The sequence below is a fragment of the Lepidochelys kempii genome, chromosome 6, assembly GCF_965140265.1.
Source record: "Lepidochelys kempii isolate rLepKem1 chromosome 6, rLepKem1.hap2, whole genome shotgun sequence".
In the NCBI taxonomy this organism is placed as follows: Eukaryota; Metazoa; Chordata; order Testudines; family Cheloniidae; genus Lepidochelys; species Lepidochelys kempii.
Window position 1 is genome coordinate 106,250,879 of NC_133261.1, and position 18,815 is coordinate 106,269,693.

The 18,815-nt window shown below is 42.3% G+C and overlaps 1 protein-coding gene across 2 annotated transcripts in view; it reads right to left on the minus strand.

Moving 5' to 3' along the window:
- The window catches only part of CLMN (calmin), a 100,933-nt gene extending 83,811 nt beyond the window's left edge, over positions 1 to 17,122 (minus strand). For both annotated transcript variants that reach the window (XM_073349564.1, XM_073349562.1), the window contains exon 1: positions 16,393 to 17,122. In XM_073349564.1, the coding sequence (XP_073205665.1) occupies positions 16,393 to 16,474 (82 nt within the window). In that variant the 5' untranslated portion in view covers positions 16,475 to 17,122. The remainder of the gene's footprint in view (positions 1 to 16,392) is intronic.
- Positions 17,123 to 18,815: the final 1,693 nt, after the last annotated feature.

Sequence of the window (18,815 nt, forward strand, 5' to 3'; positions counted from 1 at the left end):
AGGGGAAGATAGTATTATATCCTGTAGTCATTACATTAGTGGTGATTTGTTGCACAAATGTATGTGTCCAGATGGTACCAAAAAATACCCCAAACTTTCTACACAAAAAAATCTGAGCTTTTTCTTATTAATAATGAGAAATGGCTTGAGTTAGAAGACTTTAACATATTTGTTTCCCCACTAACTGCCTAATTCTTATCTCTACCGACTGAGCTTCACTCTATATTTGTACAGTATGTCCACACTACTGCATGGGAGTAAATCTATTGGAAGAGTCACAGGTGAGCCATGCAGAGGGACGAAGTGGTCCTGCAGGATACTTATGTGCAGTCACCTTTCCAGCACTACATAACATTCCACACTCAAAGTGTGTAAAATGTCACAAGCACCTAACTCAGTCCCATAAGAAACACCTTAGCCTCCTGGTTCCCATTTGTGCATTACTAAGCAGAGACAGGCACTTCCCTGCAACCCAGACTTCGGTGCCAAGCCCTGAGAAAGGGCCGACGCTTAGCACACACCCCTCTCATCAGCATCTCCCATTGGCTAGCTTAGGAGCCTCCCCACCTAGCATTCTGCTTTTGTGTATTGCATTCTCAGGTTCCTGTTTCTCCCCATTCATTGTATAGGGAGCCTCGGTGCCTAACTTGGCCTTGTGGATTGCAATTAGGGTGACCAGATGTCCTGATGGATAAAAATCAATTACTTAAAACACAAAGAAAAGAAAAATCATATTCTTGTTTAAATCAGGTTTTCCTTTTTTTTTTAACAAAACTATTTAAAATTAAACTTGAAACTATGTTAATTCTTAAACTTAGTATAATCTATTAAAATCAATTAATTTTTTTAAAAAATTAAAGTAAATGTTTGCTGCTGAAGTTTTATAGAAAGTAAAAACCACTGACCCAGTGGAAGTGACTGGCTAAGTGCTAAAACTGCTCTTAACAGTGGTAGCCTCTTCTGCAGATACAGAGAGAATATTTTCTTAATTTGTTTATTCAAATAGTTTATCTCAATAACTAGTTCATTCAAAGTTAAGAAACTGATGGAGAGTTGAAAAAGCAGGAAAGTTTGATTTCCTCTTCCAGTATATGAATAAAAATGAGGTGTGAGGGGATAAGATCTACTAGTTCTAAAGTCTTGAAGGACATGGTGACCAGAAACTGTTCATTTCATGAACAGTTCATATCATGTAATAATAGATAATACTTCCTTTGTTTCATAAATCAGTTTTAAATGCAAAACAGATTTTGATAAACATTTCCTTTTCTTATGTATCCAGCACATTTAAGGATACAAATTGCTCTGTAGACGATCAGGCTCGGGCTGGAGCCTGGGCTCTGGGACCCTCCCCCTCACAGGGTCCCAAAGCATGGGCTCTGGTCCGAGTCTAAATGTCTACACAGCAATTTACAGCCCTGCAGCCCAAGCCCCACAAACCTGAGTCAGTTGACCTGGGCCAGCCATGGGTGTTTAATTGCTGTCTAGACAAACCCTTGGAGGCCATGGGCCTGCCTCTGTAGAACTGTGTGGGTCCTTGGGGCCTACCACAAGAAAATGGTCACTCCCAACGAACTGGTTATAAGCTGAGGCACAGACCAGACTCTGTGGATCTGTGATAGTCAGGTAACATCTTCTAACGTTTAAACCACAGTTGGCTCTTGCAGCTCAGGTGGGATGGAGAGCCTACCACCTGTTGATAATTTTATCTGACTACCAAATTCAGGTCTGGGCCCTGACATAAGTCCACAACTATTTAAGGCTACCTCCAGATCCACATAGATTTGTTCTCTCTCTCTCTCTCTCTCCAGGAAGCTGACGTGCAGTACATGGCCCGCCATATGCACAATGCAACCTGCAAGCCAAAGTTCCTGTGGGTGGCCCACATGAGTATTTCTGTCATGTGTAAATCATGTTTACACCCAGAGTGTAATGTTTTCAGGCAGCTCTTGAGATGAGGTCTATGGTTGGGATCCAAAGCAGATAATTATTCTACAGAGCAAGGTGAAGGCAAACTTGTTTCCTTTGACTCTGCCTGGATAAAGTGGAGCAGATCTGGAGGAACTTTAGTTTGTTATTATGCTAAGTTTTGGTAAGGAAATGAGAATGTAATAGAACCATCTGAGAGCTGTATTTATAACTATCTTAACCAAGCACCCATCTCTCCAGGTTGCCTGGTGGCTGGAGTGATAAGATGTAATGGTCCCAGCCCAGTTCCTTGTAAACAGGTGCCTACACCACAGTAATGACCTCTGCAATAGGCACTAATTGGCAATTTCAGCATAAAGACCAAGGATTGAATATGCATGGAAAACAACCCACTCCACAGCCAGCTGTAGGACAGCCAGCAAGATATTCTTTGGGCTCACAGAAAAATCAGAGGATGGTCAAGGACTTCACAGGCCTCAAAGCATAGCAGCTGACACAGCCAGAGCGGCTGAAGCAAAGTCTTTGAATGAACTCAGAATGATATTATTATTTCCATTGCTGCATTTGAGGGAGGAATGGACATAATAAATTCCACAAGTTTTAAGAAATTGCGAGAAGTGTTGGATCATATTAAAGAAGTTCTGTATTAAAATCACAAATGAGTTTGATTCCCCATAGTTTAAATTCCAGGGTATTACTAATTAAGAGGTCTCTTGGTTTTTGGTACTGTTTCTCTCCCTCTATGTGTGAAACTTGCAAGCTGCTAATTGTGTTAGTACATTCTTCTAAGGCAGAGTCTGTTCTCAAAACAATTCTTTGTAACAACAACTACTCACACAGAGAAAGACTCAAAGCAATACTCTGTAACAATAGAAACAGCACCCAGAGACTCCCTGCCCTTTTGTTGTATTCATCTCGCTTTGTTAACAATTGTGATTAAAATAGAGATAGAGGATGTATGTGGATGGTTGCTTGGTGTGGATAATAACTGAATGATCAGGGAGGTGCCAGCCTAAGAATCCACTGTCCATCGGCTGAAGAAGGCGTCAAGTGGAAATAACCAGAGAACCCCCAGAGGCCAGACTGGAATCCACCCAACAGCCTCAAGAATGGGAGAACCAAAGAACAAGATAACATCTGGCAGCACGGAGCAGTCAGGAGTGTGACATCTGCTGATTGATTCAGCAACAGCATGATGAAGCAATTCCCATAGACTGGCATAGGAAGAAATTCCTATAAAAATGGACTCTAGAAAGTGAGAACTTTGGGGTCTGATTCTGCAAACCAACTTCCAGGAGCATCAGATGTGCATCTGACGAGGCCCTGCTCCCTCCTCATGTCCAGGCCACCTGGCCAGTGGCTTGGCATGAGCAACTCTAAGGCTGGTAACTATGATAACAATCTTGCAGAACCTCTGTGTGTGTGTGTGTGTGTATGAATGAATGTGTGAATAAATATGAGATTGAATGGAATGTTATAGCTATAACTAACTGCTTACTATGATTCTGTCTGTATTCACAATAAATGTGGTATTTTGCCTTTTCGCCTTTAATAAGATCCTGCTGGTTTTTAATTTTATTGGTATAACAGAAGAAGGAGTTGGCTACCATGTTTCAAAGCCCCACTCCTTCCCCCGTACACAGAACTCACTGACCCTTCTTTGCAATACAGCATATTAATGCCCATATGTGGCAAATATTTGCTGTTTACTTAGCCATTAGTGAACCTTTCCCTTTCCAGAAGTTTTCTAAATTCCTCCTAGCAGTTCCTTACCTGTGTTACAATTGCAAAAACAGAGGCTTGGGGTGGAGAAACTTCATGATGTTTTAACAAGCAAAGTCTCAAACAAGCAGCCACATCCATGATTTTTATTTCGAGTGTGCAATTCAGTGCTGTCTTAGGACAACGCAGCAGGAGAGCTCTTTTAAATTCTTTTAGTTTTGTGGTTAGTTTTTGTCAAACAAAAACTGAATTCTACACTGAAAACAAGTTTTAATCAACATTTACATTGCATAGTGCAGCTCTGCACGGGTTAGATTCAACCTTCCCTCACATATGCGACAAATCAATGAAATAAGTGAGTCAAGGGACATCCCTCAAAATAAGTGATGGTTGGCCCTAGGTGTCATGGTCACAACATTTATTTTCCTTGTGTAAACAGACCTTGGACAGATTGCAGAACCCAGCTAATTATTGATTCTGTTAAGGCAGAGCTTCAAATTAAAGTCAATTTCAATTGCACATGTAAAAAGAGTTTTATTAATTGATTTTACAAAACAAAGATGGAATGAAATGTACTAAAGTTGATAATAAGTATCATTTTAAACATTAAGTTGAAGCTTATGATAATTGCATTGTATACCTGAGTGGAGTAGAAATGTACACTTGAGAGAAAAATACATGGTATGTTAAGGGAAATGGTGTTTCCCTAAAATATCCCTTAAAATAAGGCACTGTTCTTTGTTTTTCATGTGGTTTTTCCAAAGGCTGTCACCCTAATGCCACCACATATGCAAGGGTCTCAAAAGTCAGGAGACACATGGACACTGGCTTTGAAGGTCTCGAGAGCTGGTCCCTCCTGGTCAAGTTGCCAAGTATAGAGGATGTATGCAGTGCTATCCTTTCTCTTTAAATATAGGATATCATCCCCAGGGCGTGATTATTTCCTGACTTACAGTAATGGAACTGATGCAACCTTGAGATTCTGAAACTACAATATATTTATGATAATCGACATTTCTACCATCAAGTGAAGCATTACACAGTAGACATTTAACACTGCTGCCTAGTTATATTAGCAACCAAAACATGGCGCCTCCTTTTGATATACATTTTTTGAAGACAATTAGATCTCCCCTTCCTTTTGATCCTTCTGATAAATGCATAGTATTTGCAAGTTTTGAAAGGCCAGAATTAAATACTTCAAAGCACTGTCATAGGAAGAAGAAATTCAGCCTACCAAGCAAAAATTCATACTCAATCCTGTCTCAGCCAAGGTCAATAACTATCAACTCCTATAAGGGAACAGAACAAAAACTCTTTTTAACCTTCCAACTTTATGTCCTTCTAAACAAATGTGTTTCAAAAACTGAGAAAAAAGGAAGAGCTCTTGCAAGAATCCCAGTGTTTCAAAATGATGCCTTGTCCTGCCATAAGGAAGGGTCTTTTTTAAAGAAAAAAGCAGGAATTAAATATTATTCAATGGAATTCACCATCAAGGACAGGAAATCCCCTGCTGACAGATGGCATTTTAAGGGCAGAGGCCAGATTCTGCTCCTAGTTACACTGCTGTAAATTCCAACTTACTCCACTGAAGCCTCTCAGGATATACAGTAGAATCAGGCCTGGTAAATCCCTGGCCAAACAGGTGGAAATTTAAGGGCACGAAATGCCCTGCTGGATGGGTGGAATTTTAAGTCTCCAGGAGTTATACTTCAGTTATCAGATAATGTTCTACTAGAAAATAAGAATCGACATTTTGCACCACTCACCAAAATCTCTTAGGAATAACGTTTAGTGCAGTGCCTTACATCTTCAACACGTTTACAGATATTAACTAACTAATCCTTACAAAACCTCTATGAGGCAGGAAATAATAATAATCATATTACAGATGGGGAAACTGAGCCAGATAAGTACCCAAGGCCACACAGCAAGTCACAGCAGAGCCTGGACAAGACCCCAAGAAGGCTTCCTGACTCCCTTGCTTGTGCTTAATCCACTCGACTCTACACCATCTCAGAAAGCCAGAGATATTTTGGATATTATTTCAATAGCCTAAGCCAGAGGTACTTAAGTGTTCACTTCCAAAATCTCCTTTTCTCCCTAAAAGCCACCACAGGTCAGTGGGTTATCCATCCTTACTGTCCCAGTATTCTATCTGAAGTGGGCAGGGTCTTTTTCATTCAGAGACCTTGTCTATAGAACTGAAGGTGTTGAGCTTTCTTCAAGCCTGTGACTAAGGAGGCCAGAATTAAATACTGTGACTCCTGTTGGAGTCAGCAGAAGCATTTTGGTGAGCCTCATCTTTGTAGTGGCTCTTCTCTTTAAGAACATTTTTTTCCTGTTTGCCCACTTTGTCTTGCTACTGTCTCTGGGCACTCAGCCCAATTACATTTAATTTTTGCTCCTTACATTCAGAGTCCCAGATACTATTTCTGAAGTGGCGACTTTATAAATTAATAAATATATAACTTTTATAAATAAAATATTATAACCACAGTTCATGTCAAAAAGAAGGCATTTATAATGAATGCCAATAAAAGCTAGAAAGTGCTGTATATTAAGCACCATTCTAATGGGGAATCAGTTTTTTAACAGAATTAACCATGCACCAATGGATATTTCTATTTTTAAAAGACTTTGAACAGTGGGGACCTGGTTCTCCTTTCACTCACACTGATTTTCCATTGGTGTAACCCAACTGATAGTGGAATTACTCCATCTTTACACAAGTGTGAGAGAAGAATTGGGCCCTAAGCATATTCTACCCTCACTCCATATGCAGAATACCCACTGATATCAATAGGGGGTTTCTTTACAATGATAAAGACAGAAATGACATAGGGTTATAAGTACCCTTCACTGCAGAAAATGAATAGAATCCATGCATAAGAGCAGTACGTACACTTTGGTTGCACACACAAAGCTTAATCAAAAGCTCCTTGAAATCAATGGAAGTAGCAGCTGTGACTGAATTGGAGCTGCTCTGTAGTAATTGATTAATACTTTATGTTGGGATTGGGCCATTGGGATGTTTACTGAATGAATATGTGGTTTTTCTTAATACAGGACCTAAGGGGAAAAACAGGCATGAAGGAAAAGGAATGGCTCAAACTAAGCCATCACTCAGCAACACGAGAGGGTTGTTAAGAGACAGCACCAGGATAGGAAAAGGCTTGCATACACATAAGGATATTAAAATAACAGGCAAGTTTTAAAAAAAGAACATTTTCTCAAGAGGGTGGGGAAGTTGTTCAGGGGAACCAGCTGAAGACACTCGACACCCGTTTGAAGGAGCTAGGTTACCACCAGGAGGAAATGGTAAGCCTTTGGGGAAGATAGAAAACCCATGTCAACCATTGGTTGTTTTCAAATACTTTGTTCCGACTACGAAATAAACCATACTTTGTTTTAAGAAGGCTGTCTGATCACCGTATTCACCGCTAGTCACAGACTCCTGCAAGGAAGAACCACAGGTGCTACAACTCAGTAAGCATTGTCAGTACAAAGGGTACTGTGACCCAGGGCCTGGTCTAAGAGTGAGAGAACTATGGAATTCTACCACAGGATAATAAAGGCACAAGGCCCGACCCCAGAGGGGGTACACTCAGACAGACCAGAAAGAGAAAGAAGTGCAGCTAGCCTGCAACTGCAACAAGGACATTGAACCAGGCCCACAGTGTCCAAAGTGTCAAAAGTTGAAGAATTTTACTGCCTGGCACAACCACAGGCCTGGTACGGATAAGGGAAATATAATAACTTGGGGCTGAATGCTCATACAGAGTTAGACTCCTAACTGCCCACCAGACAAGGTATTGACCTTGTATTGATCCTGTGCATATTGAGGCCTCAATGCTACAATCTACCTCAGCAGGGCCCTATGCCTGTGAAGAATTCCATTGACTTTAACAGAACTCAGAAAGGGTTGATATGTGTGGAGCCCCATTGAAATCAGTGAGGCTCCCCACATGTACCAGAGTCCACGCGCCTGGATCAAACTGCAGGACTGCGGCCTGACTAACCAGGAAATTCACCAGAGGCTCAATGAAAAACAGGTGTTCCACCTTACTTTCTTTGTAAATGATACTGAAGAGCAGAAGCGAAGGATTTGCCTGCTCAACCTGCTAGTTTGCAAAGCTCCTCCTCCACTCACATGGTTAATTATGTCAAGGTAAAAAATTGGGACAACTATATATATATATTTTTGGCAGCTGACCAAATCTGAGATCCAGGCTATCCACAAACAAGCCACCTTAAAAAGAAAAATACCTACCCTGAAATACAAATATTTCAGTTTGATCATAATCTTGTGGGGGAGAGGTTATGCAGATATTTTATAAACAAATAGATCTGCAAGACTGCAATACGAAAGGCACAGAAATGAATTCAACATTCTTCAGATCTTATAGAGTCACTCGGTCTTATTATGCTCTGAGCTATACTAATGTAAATCAGGAGGAACTCCAGAGTTATGCCAGTGTAAAAGCCCTGTGAAGCCAAAATCAGGCCCTTAATATTTTTTGTGTATGTCAATATTAGTTTAGCCCAGCTAGCAGCATCCCCTAAGCACTATACTATTTTAATGATTACATCTTGAGTCCTACCATCAAACAAAGTATTGTGTGCAGAGATCGCAATCCCCTTTCAAGTATTATTGATCACATCTTTTCAGGTTCAGCAGGATCTCTGATGGGATTTCTGACTGTGGAATTAGAAATCCCGTCTACTTCCAGAATTACACCCTCATAAGCTCTCATTCTGCAGAAACCCTGGCTTTTGCTGTTATGAGCTGCATTGGAAGAGGATGATTAAAGTTGTGACTGTTACTTTAAATCCTCAAACAGAGCTCTAAAATGTAGCTCAGCTGTTTGTATAGAAAAATGCAACAAACTGATGAGTCAAATCCATCCTACAATTCCAGTGATCATTATAGTAACCTGCATTCACTGTATTTAACTGGAGATAGATAAAAATAGAACAACAGATAAGCAACCATATATAATAAGTCTGTTCCTTATCTAAATGTTCCAGTGATGTCATTTACCCCACCATCCTTGATACATACGTTACAGCTCATCTCAGAGATGGGCAAACTACAGCCCGCGGGCCACCATCCTGCTCGGCCCCTGAGCTCCGGACCGGGGAGGCTAGCCCCTGGCCCCTCCCCTGCTGTCCCTCCGCCCCCGCAGCCTCAGCGCACTGTGCCACCAGCGCTCTGGCCCACCGCTCCTGCCGGGCAGTGCGGCTGGCTCCGGCATGGTAAGGGGGCGGGGAGTGGGAGGTCCTGGGGGGCAGTCAGGGGACAGGGGGCAGTTGGATGGGGCAGAGGTTCTGGGGGGGGGTCAGGGAACGAGGAACATGGGGGGCTGGATAGGCATGGGAGTCCCGAGGGGCTTGTTAGGGTGCGGGGGTGTGGACAGGGGTCGGGGCAGTCAGGGGACAGGGAGCGGGGGAGAGGGTTGGATAGGTGTGGGAGTCCCAGGGGGCCTGTCAGGGGGAGGGGGTTGTGGGTAGGGGTCAGGCAGTCAGGAGACAGGGAGAATGGGCAGTTGGATAGGCATAGGAGTCCCAGGCGCTCTGTCAGGGGGCAGGGGTGTGGATAGGGATCGGGGCAGACAGAGGACAGGGAGAAGGGGCAGTTGGATAGGGGGTGGGGTCGCAGGGAGTTGTTGGGGCGGGGGTCCCTGGAGGGGACGGTCAGGGGACAAGGAGCAGGGGGGGTTGGATGGGTCGGAGTTTCTGAGGGGGGCAGTCAGGGATCAGGAAGTGGGTGGGGGCCAGTCTGTTTGGGGAGACACAACCATCCCGACCCGGCCCTCCATATAGTTTTGCAACCCGATGTGGTGTTCAGGCCAAAAAGTTTGCCCACCCCTGACTTATCTGGTATTTTTTTCTCCATAATATGTGAATTCTGAAAATCCATTTGACTTATAAACGAAGCAAAAGATAATATTCTGTGGCTTTTTTTTCCCTCCCATTTCTTCTATTGATCTGTCCTTAACATCTGCCCTATAATAGTATCAGGGGGGTAGTCGTGTTAGTCTGTATCCACAAAAACAAGGAGGAGTCCAGTGGCACCTTAAAGACTAACAAATGTATTTGGGCATAAGCTTTTGTGGGTAAAAAACCTACTTCTGCATCTGAGGAAGTGGGTTTTTTACACACGAAAGCTTATGCCCAAATAAATGTTAGTCTTTAAGGTGCCACCGGACTCCTCTTTGTTTCTATGATAGTAGTAACTTTGATCATCATTGCACATAATCACACTAGTATTTGAAAGGACAATGTTAGGTCAAATAAAGCACCAAATTTAGGGGCTTTCCCTTAATTCCAACTGAAAGGATTTTTTAAACGTTCCTTTTTAGTTTGCAAATACAAATACTGTAGAGCTTCTGAATACTTGCGAACATGAAAGCAAAATAACCTTGCAGTTATCTTTAAATGTAATTGAAATTCACTAGTCTGTATTTTTGTCCAAGCTAACTAAAAATGCAAAAAAAAAAAAAAAAAAAATAGCAGAAAGAGTGACATGTAAATTAGCTTTCTAAATCTGTTTCAGTTTTAATATGGTGCTTTGAGTTTTGTAACTACATTTGTTGTTAAAAAATGTGACTTTTAAACTGACACTGTCCTTTCAACTACAACCAAACTACCTAGGTGTGTGACCTCACCAGGTCTCATAAGACAAGTGAGTGGGGTTGGGCCTTGTCAAAATTTGTATGGAAATCTACATGGAAAGAAACAGGACATGGTGTTGGTGACCGTCATCAGCAGAATATCCTCATGCTTAAAGTTAGGCACATCCTTAAGTATCTTGTGGAACTGGTGCAAAAGCAGGTGACATTTCTCTTTGTGAATAAATACTGAATCCATGGCCCAGCACAGAAGACACTACACCAGTTTTACATGTAACTGAATGGAGAATCAGGCCCTCTGTCTTTTGGATTACTTGGAACAAAGAGGTCTTGACTTTGTCAATTCCTGGCTAATGAGTAATTAAACATGCAATCTTACCGTTCTCTTAACTCACACTGCTTACATGTCTCTCATTTTGAGAGACTTCACTCTTTTTAATGCCATAGTTTCCTACATTCCATACAGATGTGGTCTTCCTTCATGTTTACTGCTGAAACTATGAAATTGAGGATACAGAGATATTTACATTAGAGGAATTAATCTGCTAAACTTTATGTTTCCTGCCTTAACTTTTTTTTAAAAAATCTCTCAATTTGGGTCTTTGTCATACACTGTGTTCCACATTTAGGCCTTCACAGGTTGAGAGGTGCATCTTAACATTATTATTCTGTACAAAAAACTAAGTTAATTCGCAGTTCTACACTTTTCATCCAAGGTTTCCCATGCACTTTACAAACATTAAGTCCCAGATTTCTCGCTCATGCTGCATACTTTACTCTGCAAGCAGTTACTCTGAAATCAGGTTTATTCAATCTGGAAAAGTTCTATCCGTTTGAGATATATTCCCTATACCTGAAATGCACACTGCTATATCTAGTAATAACTACAAAAAGGCAACTATTTCTTAAGTGTGACCATTGTAGGTATTATTATACCCAATATACATATTGGTAAACAAAGAGACAGAGAGGTCAACATTTTCAAAAACAATCCACTAATTCTGAAAATCTGTTGTTTTTAGGTGTCTGACTTGGGACACGTATGGCCTCATTATTTAGAAGAGCTGGGGATTTGAAGCTCATATTGGCTACAACTGGGGTTGTGGGTGTCCAACACCTCTGAAAAGCAGGTCCTTGGTCTTAAGTTGAGTACCCAAAACATGAGACACCCAAAATTAGTGGACACTTGAAAATGTGGCTCTAAATGACTTGCCCAAAATTAGACATTGAGGCCCTGACCCAAAGCCTACTGAAATCAACAGAAAGATTCCCCTGGATTTCAATTGAATCAGAACCTGAATCAGTGGCACAGTGAGGAAAAGGACCTATGCATTCAGATTCTGGTCCACTCACCTCACAGCTTAACAACAACAGAACCATACTTCCCAGGTATTGAACAGAGTGTTAAAATCATAAGAAATGAACAGCACAGTTTTCAATAACTGCTATAGTACTAACTTCCTAAAGGTGTATAAAACCTCTGACTACAGAAGTGTCCTTCTCTACATATCTCATTCTAACTAACGTAGGGAAAGACATGTACAGTATAATATACATTACTCAGACTATTACAAAGGACTGGATCCCAGTCAAAAATATTCTTTCGGGAATTATTTTCTTTCACAGATGTTGCTTCATGCTAGTGAATAAAGCTAGGCAAATAAGCACACTCACTCATATGGCCATTTTTGAATATGCCTAAACTAACCTTCCTGTTGGGAAGATGTTAAAATATTCATACGTTGTAACAAAATGTTCTTGCTGTTATTGTGATAAAAATAATCTTCTTCTCTTGGCTGAAAATTAATTGTTGAGCGTTCCACCACTTTATGATGTACTCAGATATTCAGTGCATTTTTTCTTTTCTTTTTGGTGTTTAGAGGAATATGCTACAGAGAATTTATTAACCGAGCAAGTAGCACAAGAATATAAATATATCAAAGGCACCTAGCTGCATTATAAAAAAAAAAAAAAAAAAGGAGAGAGACGCTTCAGTGGTTTCTATGTCAACAAGCCTGGTACTTATTCCCCTTTTCTTTCCCTTAGATTGTCACTCTTCTGAATCTATGCCCTGAAATCACTCTTGGTTCTCTTATCTAAAATGGAAAATGTCCTTGTAGCTTTTAGCAGCATTTACCTGAGATGGCCTTTTACTATCACTTCCTATTTTAAAACATTGAAAATAGGACTTTTTAATAAAAAGGGAAAGTAAAAACCCATCCGCATATGGCCATGTCTAAACATCCAGCTGGCAGTTCCATTTTTAAAACTGGCATTTATTTTCTTATATACCATGTTTCAGTAGTCGCAGTAGTTAGCAGCTTTCACCAATGGCTATGCGAGTTTTAATCTTTTAGTAAAAAGGTGAGAATGTTAGCACACTATAATCTACCCGAATCCATTTTTTAATAAAAGTGTAAAGTTATCAGGCCTAATTCTGCTCTCATACCAATATATAAATCGAGAGTAATTATTGGAACCACATCACTGTAGAAAGTTGTGTAAAAGGAGAGCAGATCAATTCCAGTAACTGGCAAGACCTCAGTGCTTAATTTATGCCAGGGCTAAGCCCCAGCATCTCTAGGCTTGGCAGTTCATAGCCCCGGCACCTCTGGGCCTGCCGCGTCAGTTATGAAAGTAAAAAAATTGCTTGAGCCCCATCACCCTTTTCATTACAAATTAAGCACTGCATGGCCTACGAGCAATTTTAACTTACACAGGGATTTTTAACATGTAAATTACATTACAGTTAATTATAAAACCAGAGAGAGATAGAGATTCTGATGAAATCATAAACTAAAAGTGCAGAGTTTAGATAGTTTGTGGGATCAAAATTTCACCGTTTAGTTACAACAGAACTACAAAGGTTCAAAATAAAGTTAAATTGCAAGAATTACAGTATCTATTTCAAAAAAGAAAATAACTCTTCAGCAGCGAAACAGCAGGAGAGGGCATTTCAAGTTAAGGGCAAAACTCCCACTGACTTCAATGAAGCCAAGATTGGGCACAAAATATTTCAAATCATTTTTAAGCCTTGTTACAATAAAAGCATGCATCCCAATGTGAAAAAAAGATAGGGCCTACTGAAATAGACAATAGGTGTATCAATACAGTTTGAAACAGTGTATCTACTCCACAAATATTTATAAATATTCATAAACTCTTTAAAATACTGACAGGAGTCTTTATAGATTCTGTAACTGATATAGTACTGGTGCTTTAAAAAAATTTTAGATTTGGATAGAACTAAGGAGATTTATAAACGGAGAGCCAAATTCTGTTCTCAGACACGTGTAACTGAAATTAACATCTTGGCCTTTTAAAAAAAATGTATTCTCAGCTAGAGGCAGCATGTTGCAGTGGATATGTTACTAGACTGAAAGGCTGGAGGCTCAGGTTCTGATCCTCAAAAGTATTTATGCACCTAACTCCCATTGAAATCAATGGAATGTAGGCACCTAAGTATCTTTGAGAGTCCAGGCCTTGGGCTTTATTCCTGGATCTGCCACTGAGTTCCTGGGTGATGCTGAGCAAGTCTCTTAAACTCTCCGAGTGCCACGTGCCCCCACATCTGTAAAATGTAGATAATAATTCTTATTCACTTTTATAAAGTTATATGAGATCTATGATTTAAAAGCGATATATAAGTGCTAGGTATTATTACTTATTCTAGAACTACACCATTGTATATATTCACATCTGATGCTTTTTCCCCCTTTAATAGCTCAGGTAAGACATGACACCTTATACTTATGTTTTCAAACACCTTATAGTGGTACATGCAGTGAGATGACAATTAATATTCAGAATTCCTCTTATATTGTAAGAAGGGAATGTGGTTTTTCATGAACTCAGTGTTATCCAACGGAATTTGCCCTGCAGGATAGGCTATTCCTCTGCAGGACTGGAGGAATTTTAAGAGAGAGGGCTCTCTAGAACAGTGTGTCTCTGTATCTTTAAGTTTCACAGAGGGTAATGAAGTTCAATTCATTCTTAAACAAATGATTAGGAGGTAAAGAAAAGAAGGAGTGATACATTTTTAATTCATTCTTCTTTTATGGAATCTTTTCCTCAAAAATATACCAGTGAATTATAGGGTAAAATCTTATTGTATATAATCAGTGGATAGTTATAAAATTGGGTAATTTGGGGGACTTTTGAGGAATGGGTTCAGACAGTCCATGTTAATCATCACTGAAAGAGAAATAACCAAGAGTAGGTGAAATACTGCAATTATGTCATAATGAAGAATTGCTAAAACTAGAGACTTTCTCAACCACAGCCCTTCAAAATTTGAATATGTTCAAAGTCTGAATATTAGGGTGTTCAAGATGCAGATCAACATTTTGCGAAATGAGCCCATCTCTAATTAACATACACCTGCACTTCCACAAATGGACAGCTAACAGAAAAGCTGATTTTGGTCTCCTCCCAGGTAAATTAAATATATTATGTAATAAAACCATCTTCCAGCAAATGCAATGTCTCTTCCAACATGTATTACTTTCATATCATTAGGCATCAATAGCATGAAATAACGGCCTATAATCCAAGCCTTTTATTTTAATAGGAGATAGAGTTTATATCTCAGTTTAAAGCAAACTGTTGATTAAGATGATCGATAGGTTACATTAAACAAATTGTTTTCCTATCCCTGCACACCAGAGCTGCTCTTTATTGTTACATCAGTTCACATTATCTCTGCCAACCATGAGTAATTGGAGAGGGGCAAACATAACTTTGGAGAAAACATTTTATCGGGGCTGTACTATTTAATGGTAATAGTTATATCTTGGTGTAGCAAGTATGTCCTACAGAAAGATAGCAAAAGTACCTGATAGTGTATCAGCTCTGCTTATGCTCATTCAACAGTAGCTCACAAGGGGATATGTCGCCTATTTTAATCAGATGGTGGGCTAAATTCTGTACCGTTACACTAGTGTAAATCTGAAGTGACAGTACTGACTTCAGCTGAGTTACTCCAAATTTTACACAGGGGCAACCGAGCAGAATTTGCCCCAAAGTGGGTAAAGCACTTTGAATACACTCCAACTGAAGTCAAAGGCAAAGCTCACACATACCCCAACAATGCAGAATCAGATTTTGTGTTATGATCTCTGGCCTCCCAAAACACAGTGTTGGCTCACAGTTTATTAATAATTATCTAAATGAATGACTTTACATTAAGGTTAGGGCTATCTTTATCCAGAATTAAAACAAAAGAGCCCCAGAATTCTGTCAGGGTGATTCCCTATGTTATCTTTCTGCAGCTCAGAATGTGGGCCTCTCCTTTTGGGTCTTCACGCCCTGTTTGAAACCTTGGCAGGCTGAGACTTCTAGCCCTTCTCAAAGGAAGAGGACATTAGCCAGCTGTTACTCCTTCAGGAATGTGACTGGGCAGCGAAGGAGGCATGGCCTGAAAGTAATCACCTACTGTAACACCTCAGCAACTTTCCCAGCCCCCTTCCTACCTCTTACACACACACTGCCCTCCCTTTCACACTTGGTTCCTTCCTCTAGTGAAAAGCCTGATCGTTTCTTGCTGTGGGTTTTCTCCAGGCTGTCTTTCGTTTAAGGAGACCCCTGAATCACAGCACCAGGCTGAGTGCCCACTGCATCCTGCTGCACAGACTTCTCCACCGCCCGCCTTGAGACCTCACCCCTGCCAGGAGTGCCATAACACTGCCCCCATTGGTACCGCACCATTGAGCTAACCTGTCTGAACGTGAAAGTCCAGCACGAACACATCGTTGCCCTCCCCTTCCCCCCTCCAATACAGAGGCTCCTCTGCAGGTCCCAAGCAAAACAGGAAAGAGAAGAAAATACAAACCTGACCCCCCCCCGCCCCCGCCCCGCAAGCAATCACCCCTCCCCTCCCTGCCCAGCCTGCGAGGGAGCCCAGTGCGCGCCCCGATCCCACGCCCAAATGCCACACACACGTTTGTCTCCCAAGCCAGATCAAAGGAAGCGGTGAGGGCAGCGCACAGCCGGGACGGAGCAGGCAGGAGGGAGGGGGGACGGAACCGGGGTTTTCAAAGCCCCCAGTCGAATCCAGCTGGGAGCACAAGACTCGGGGGAGAGGGGGGCGCAATATAGGGATATTTACCTTGGAGGTTTTGCACTCGGATGTCGCTAATCTGCCCGATCAGCTCCTCCCGCTGAAACCAGTCCCACTCGTGCCCTGCCATGGAGGAGCAGGCGGGGTGGGGGCGGACACGGCGCTGCTTGGAAAACGGGGATCCCCCCCCCTCCCAGGCACACGCACCGCAACCGGGGTCTGGAGCCGGGAGAGAGGAGCGAGCCGGAGGAGAGGCTGGGGGCGGGGGAGCAGCCGCCGGCTAGGGGGGCAGGGAGACAGGCAAGGGGATCAACAAGGCGCTGCGCGCACACGGCAGCGGGGGACCAGCCGAGCCCCCAGCGCACGGGGGAGGGGTCCGCGGAGCCCAGCAGAGCCCCCCCGCGCGGGACAGGGCGCAGGGAAAGGGGAGCCCGGCGCAAGCCCACAGCGAGGGGGGAAGCAGGCGACGGGGGTGGCAGGGAGCCCAGCCGAGGCGCCCTCTCCGCCAGGGGCCGGCGGGCGGCTCTGAGCAGCCCGGGGGCCGGATCAAGTTTTTATGGCTGGCGCTGAAGTCGGAGGTCTCTAAGTTGCATATTGTGATGCCGCCTTGTGTCGCTGAGCTGACGCAGCCGCAGGTTGGGCAGCGGCGGCGGTGGGAAGCAGACACCCGCCCGGAGAGAGGCACCTGGTTAGGATCTGCTGGAAAGCAAAGCAGGCGCGGGAGCCGGATTTCACAGAAACACCTTCCAGCCCCCCACCCCCACGGGGCTCCCCCCGCCTCGCCGGGCGGCCAGCCCCTACTTGGTAATGGGCACTGGGACTGAAAAAGGAAGTGAAAGCCCGGGCTCGAGGAGCTGATATGAACACACACCCCTGCAAACACACCCACGATAAATAAACCCCCGCGGGGCATCGCCGACCCGTGGCGGAAAACCCGCACCGACGGGAAGGATCGGGGAGGAGCGAACGCAGGTAACCCTCCAGCCTGCAGATACTGCGCTTCCAGGGCTGCATCGGACACAGCAGTTACCCAACTGGTCTGGGCCAAAAGGGCTTCTGCGGACATCTTTGGGAATAGCCATCAGGAAAATCCCTTTGCACTGGTCACATGCTGTCTCCTCTCTCCTAAAAAACTCTCTTGATCTGTGCCATTTACTGTAAGAACAACGCCGAGTCTCCACTACATCCCCCCTCCCCCCCACACACACTCAGACACTCCACCCTCAGATACACAGAAATCAGATGGAAAAGACCTTGGACGATCATTAGTGGTCCCGCTCCCCCGCTAGACACTGGACAGTTTACAAAAGTCAGTTTTCTTGCACTGGCAGCGGGGACCTGGATAAAACGTAAAAGGTCTTTTCTTTTTCTGATAGTGGGGAGGATAATCCTCTAAAGTAAATTGCACAAATCAAGAGAGATCTGCACCAGAAAAGGAAGAGAGAGGGAGTGACAGGCAAAAGAATTCCCCCACCCATCAGTATTAAATAAATAATCACCACTAGTAATTAAAATAAATAATTGTTATTACAATTTATGTTTTGTGTTCTGTCATCTAATCTGGTGAGCTTTATTTGTGGTCTGGTGTGACATGTATGGCCTTTTCCGTGTCATGCCATGTGGCCCCATATTTGAATCATTATTGGACAAGGAGACATTAGGATTATTGAGGTGTTTAATTACTACATTGATGGCTGTGGCATAAAAACCTAAATAGATAGTAAAAGCATGTACATTTTCTTTATATACAGTTATTTAATCCGTACATTGCATTGTTTTTATTATTATGCTTTCCTTGCAAATCCACAAGATTAAATCATAAAAAAAAGAAGAAGAAATTACTAATATAACCAAGTACTGTATGATTAGTTGGACTAATAAATGAATTGGAATCTGCAAATTTTAATATCAGGGCATTGGAACTTGCATATAACTGAACTAAGGTCTGCAGGTTGTATCATTTAATACTTTAAAGTGCTTGTGAGAGGCCGGATAGAAACTGATGCCATGCTCTCAAGCTGTTTCACCCAGTTCTGGAATGGACTCAGACTGTTCCCAGAACTGGTCTAACAACTTTTCTGCTCCTGAGTCAGAATCAGATGGGGAAAGAGGGGAAGCTAGATTATGAGCACAGCAACCAGTAAGCAAGCTATTTATCACAAGAATAAGCAGTACCAAGAAATTGCTCCACACTTGGGCCTAGAATCAGCTCTGACTACTAGCATAATTATTATTTAGATTAGAGTAGGTGAAGACACTGAAGAGTTTACAAATAAAAAGGATGAAGAACAGAAGTAGTGTAATAGGGAAAAGGATACATACCTTATGTTAGTTCCATTTTTAATTAATTAAACATCTGACTCATTTCTTGTAGGCATCCAGGAAGAAGGGGCTCTTCGGGAAGGATCATGATAGTGGCCTGGCATAACAGCTCTGGCAAAATACACAGTGTTTAGGGATGCAACTGCAAA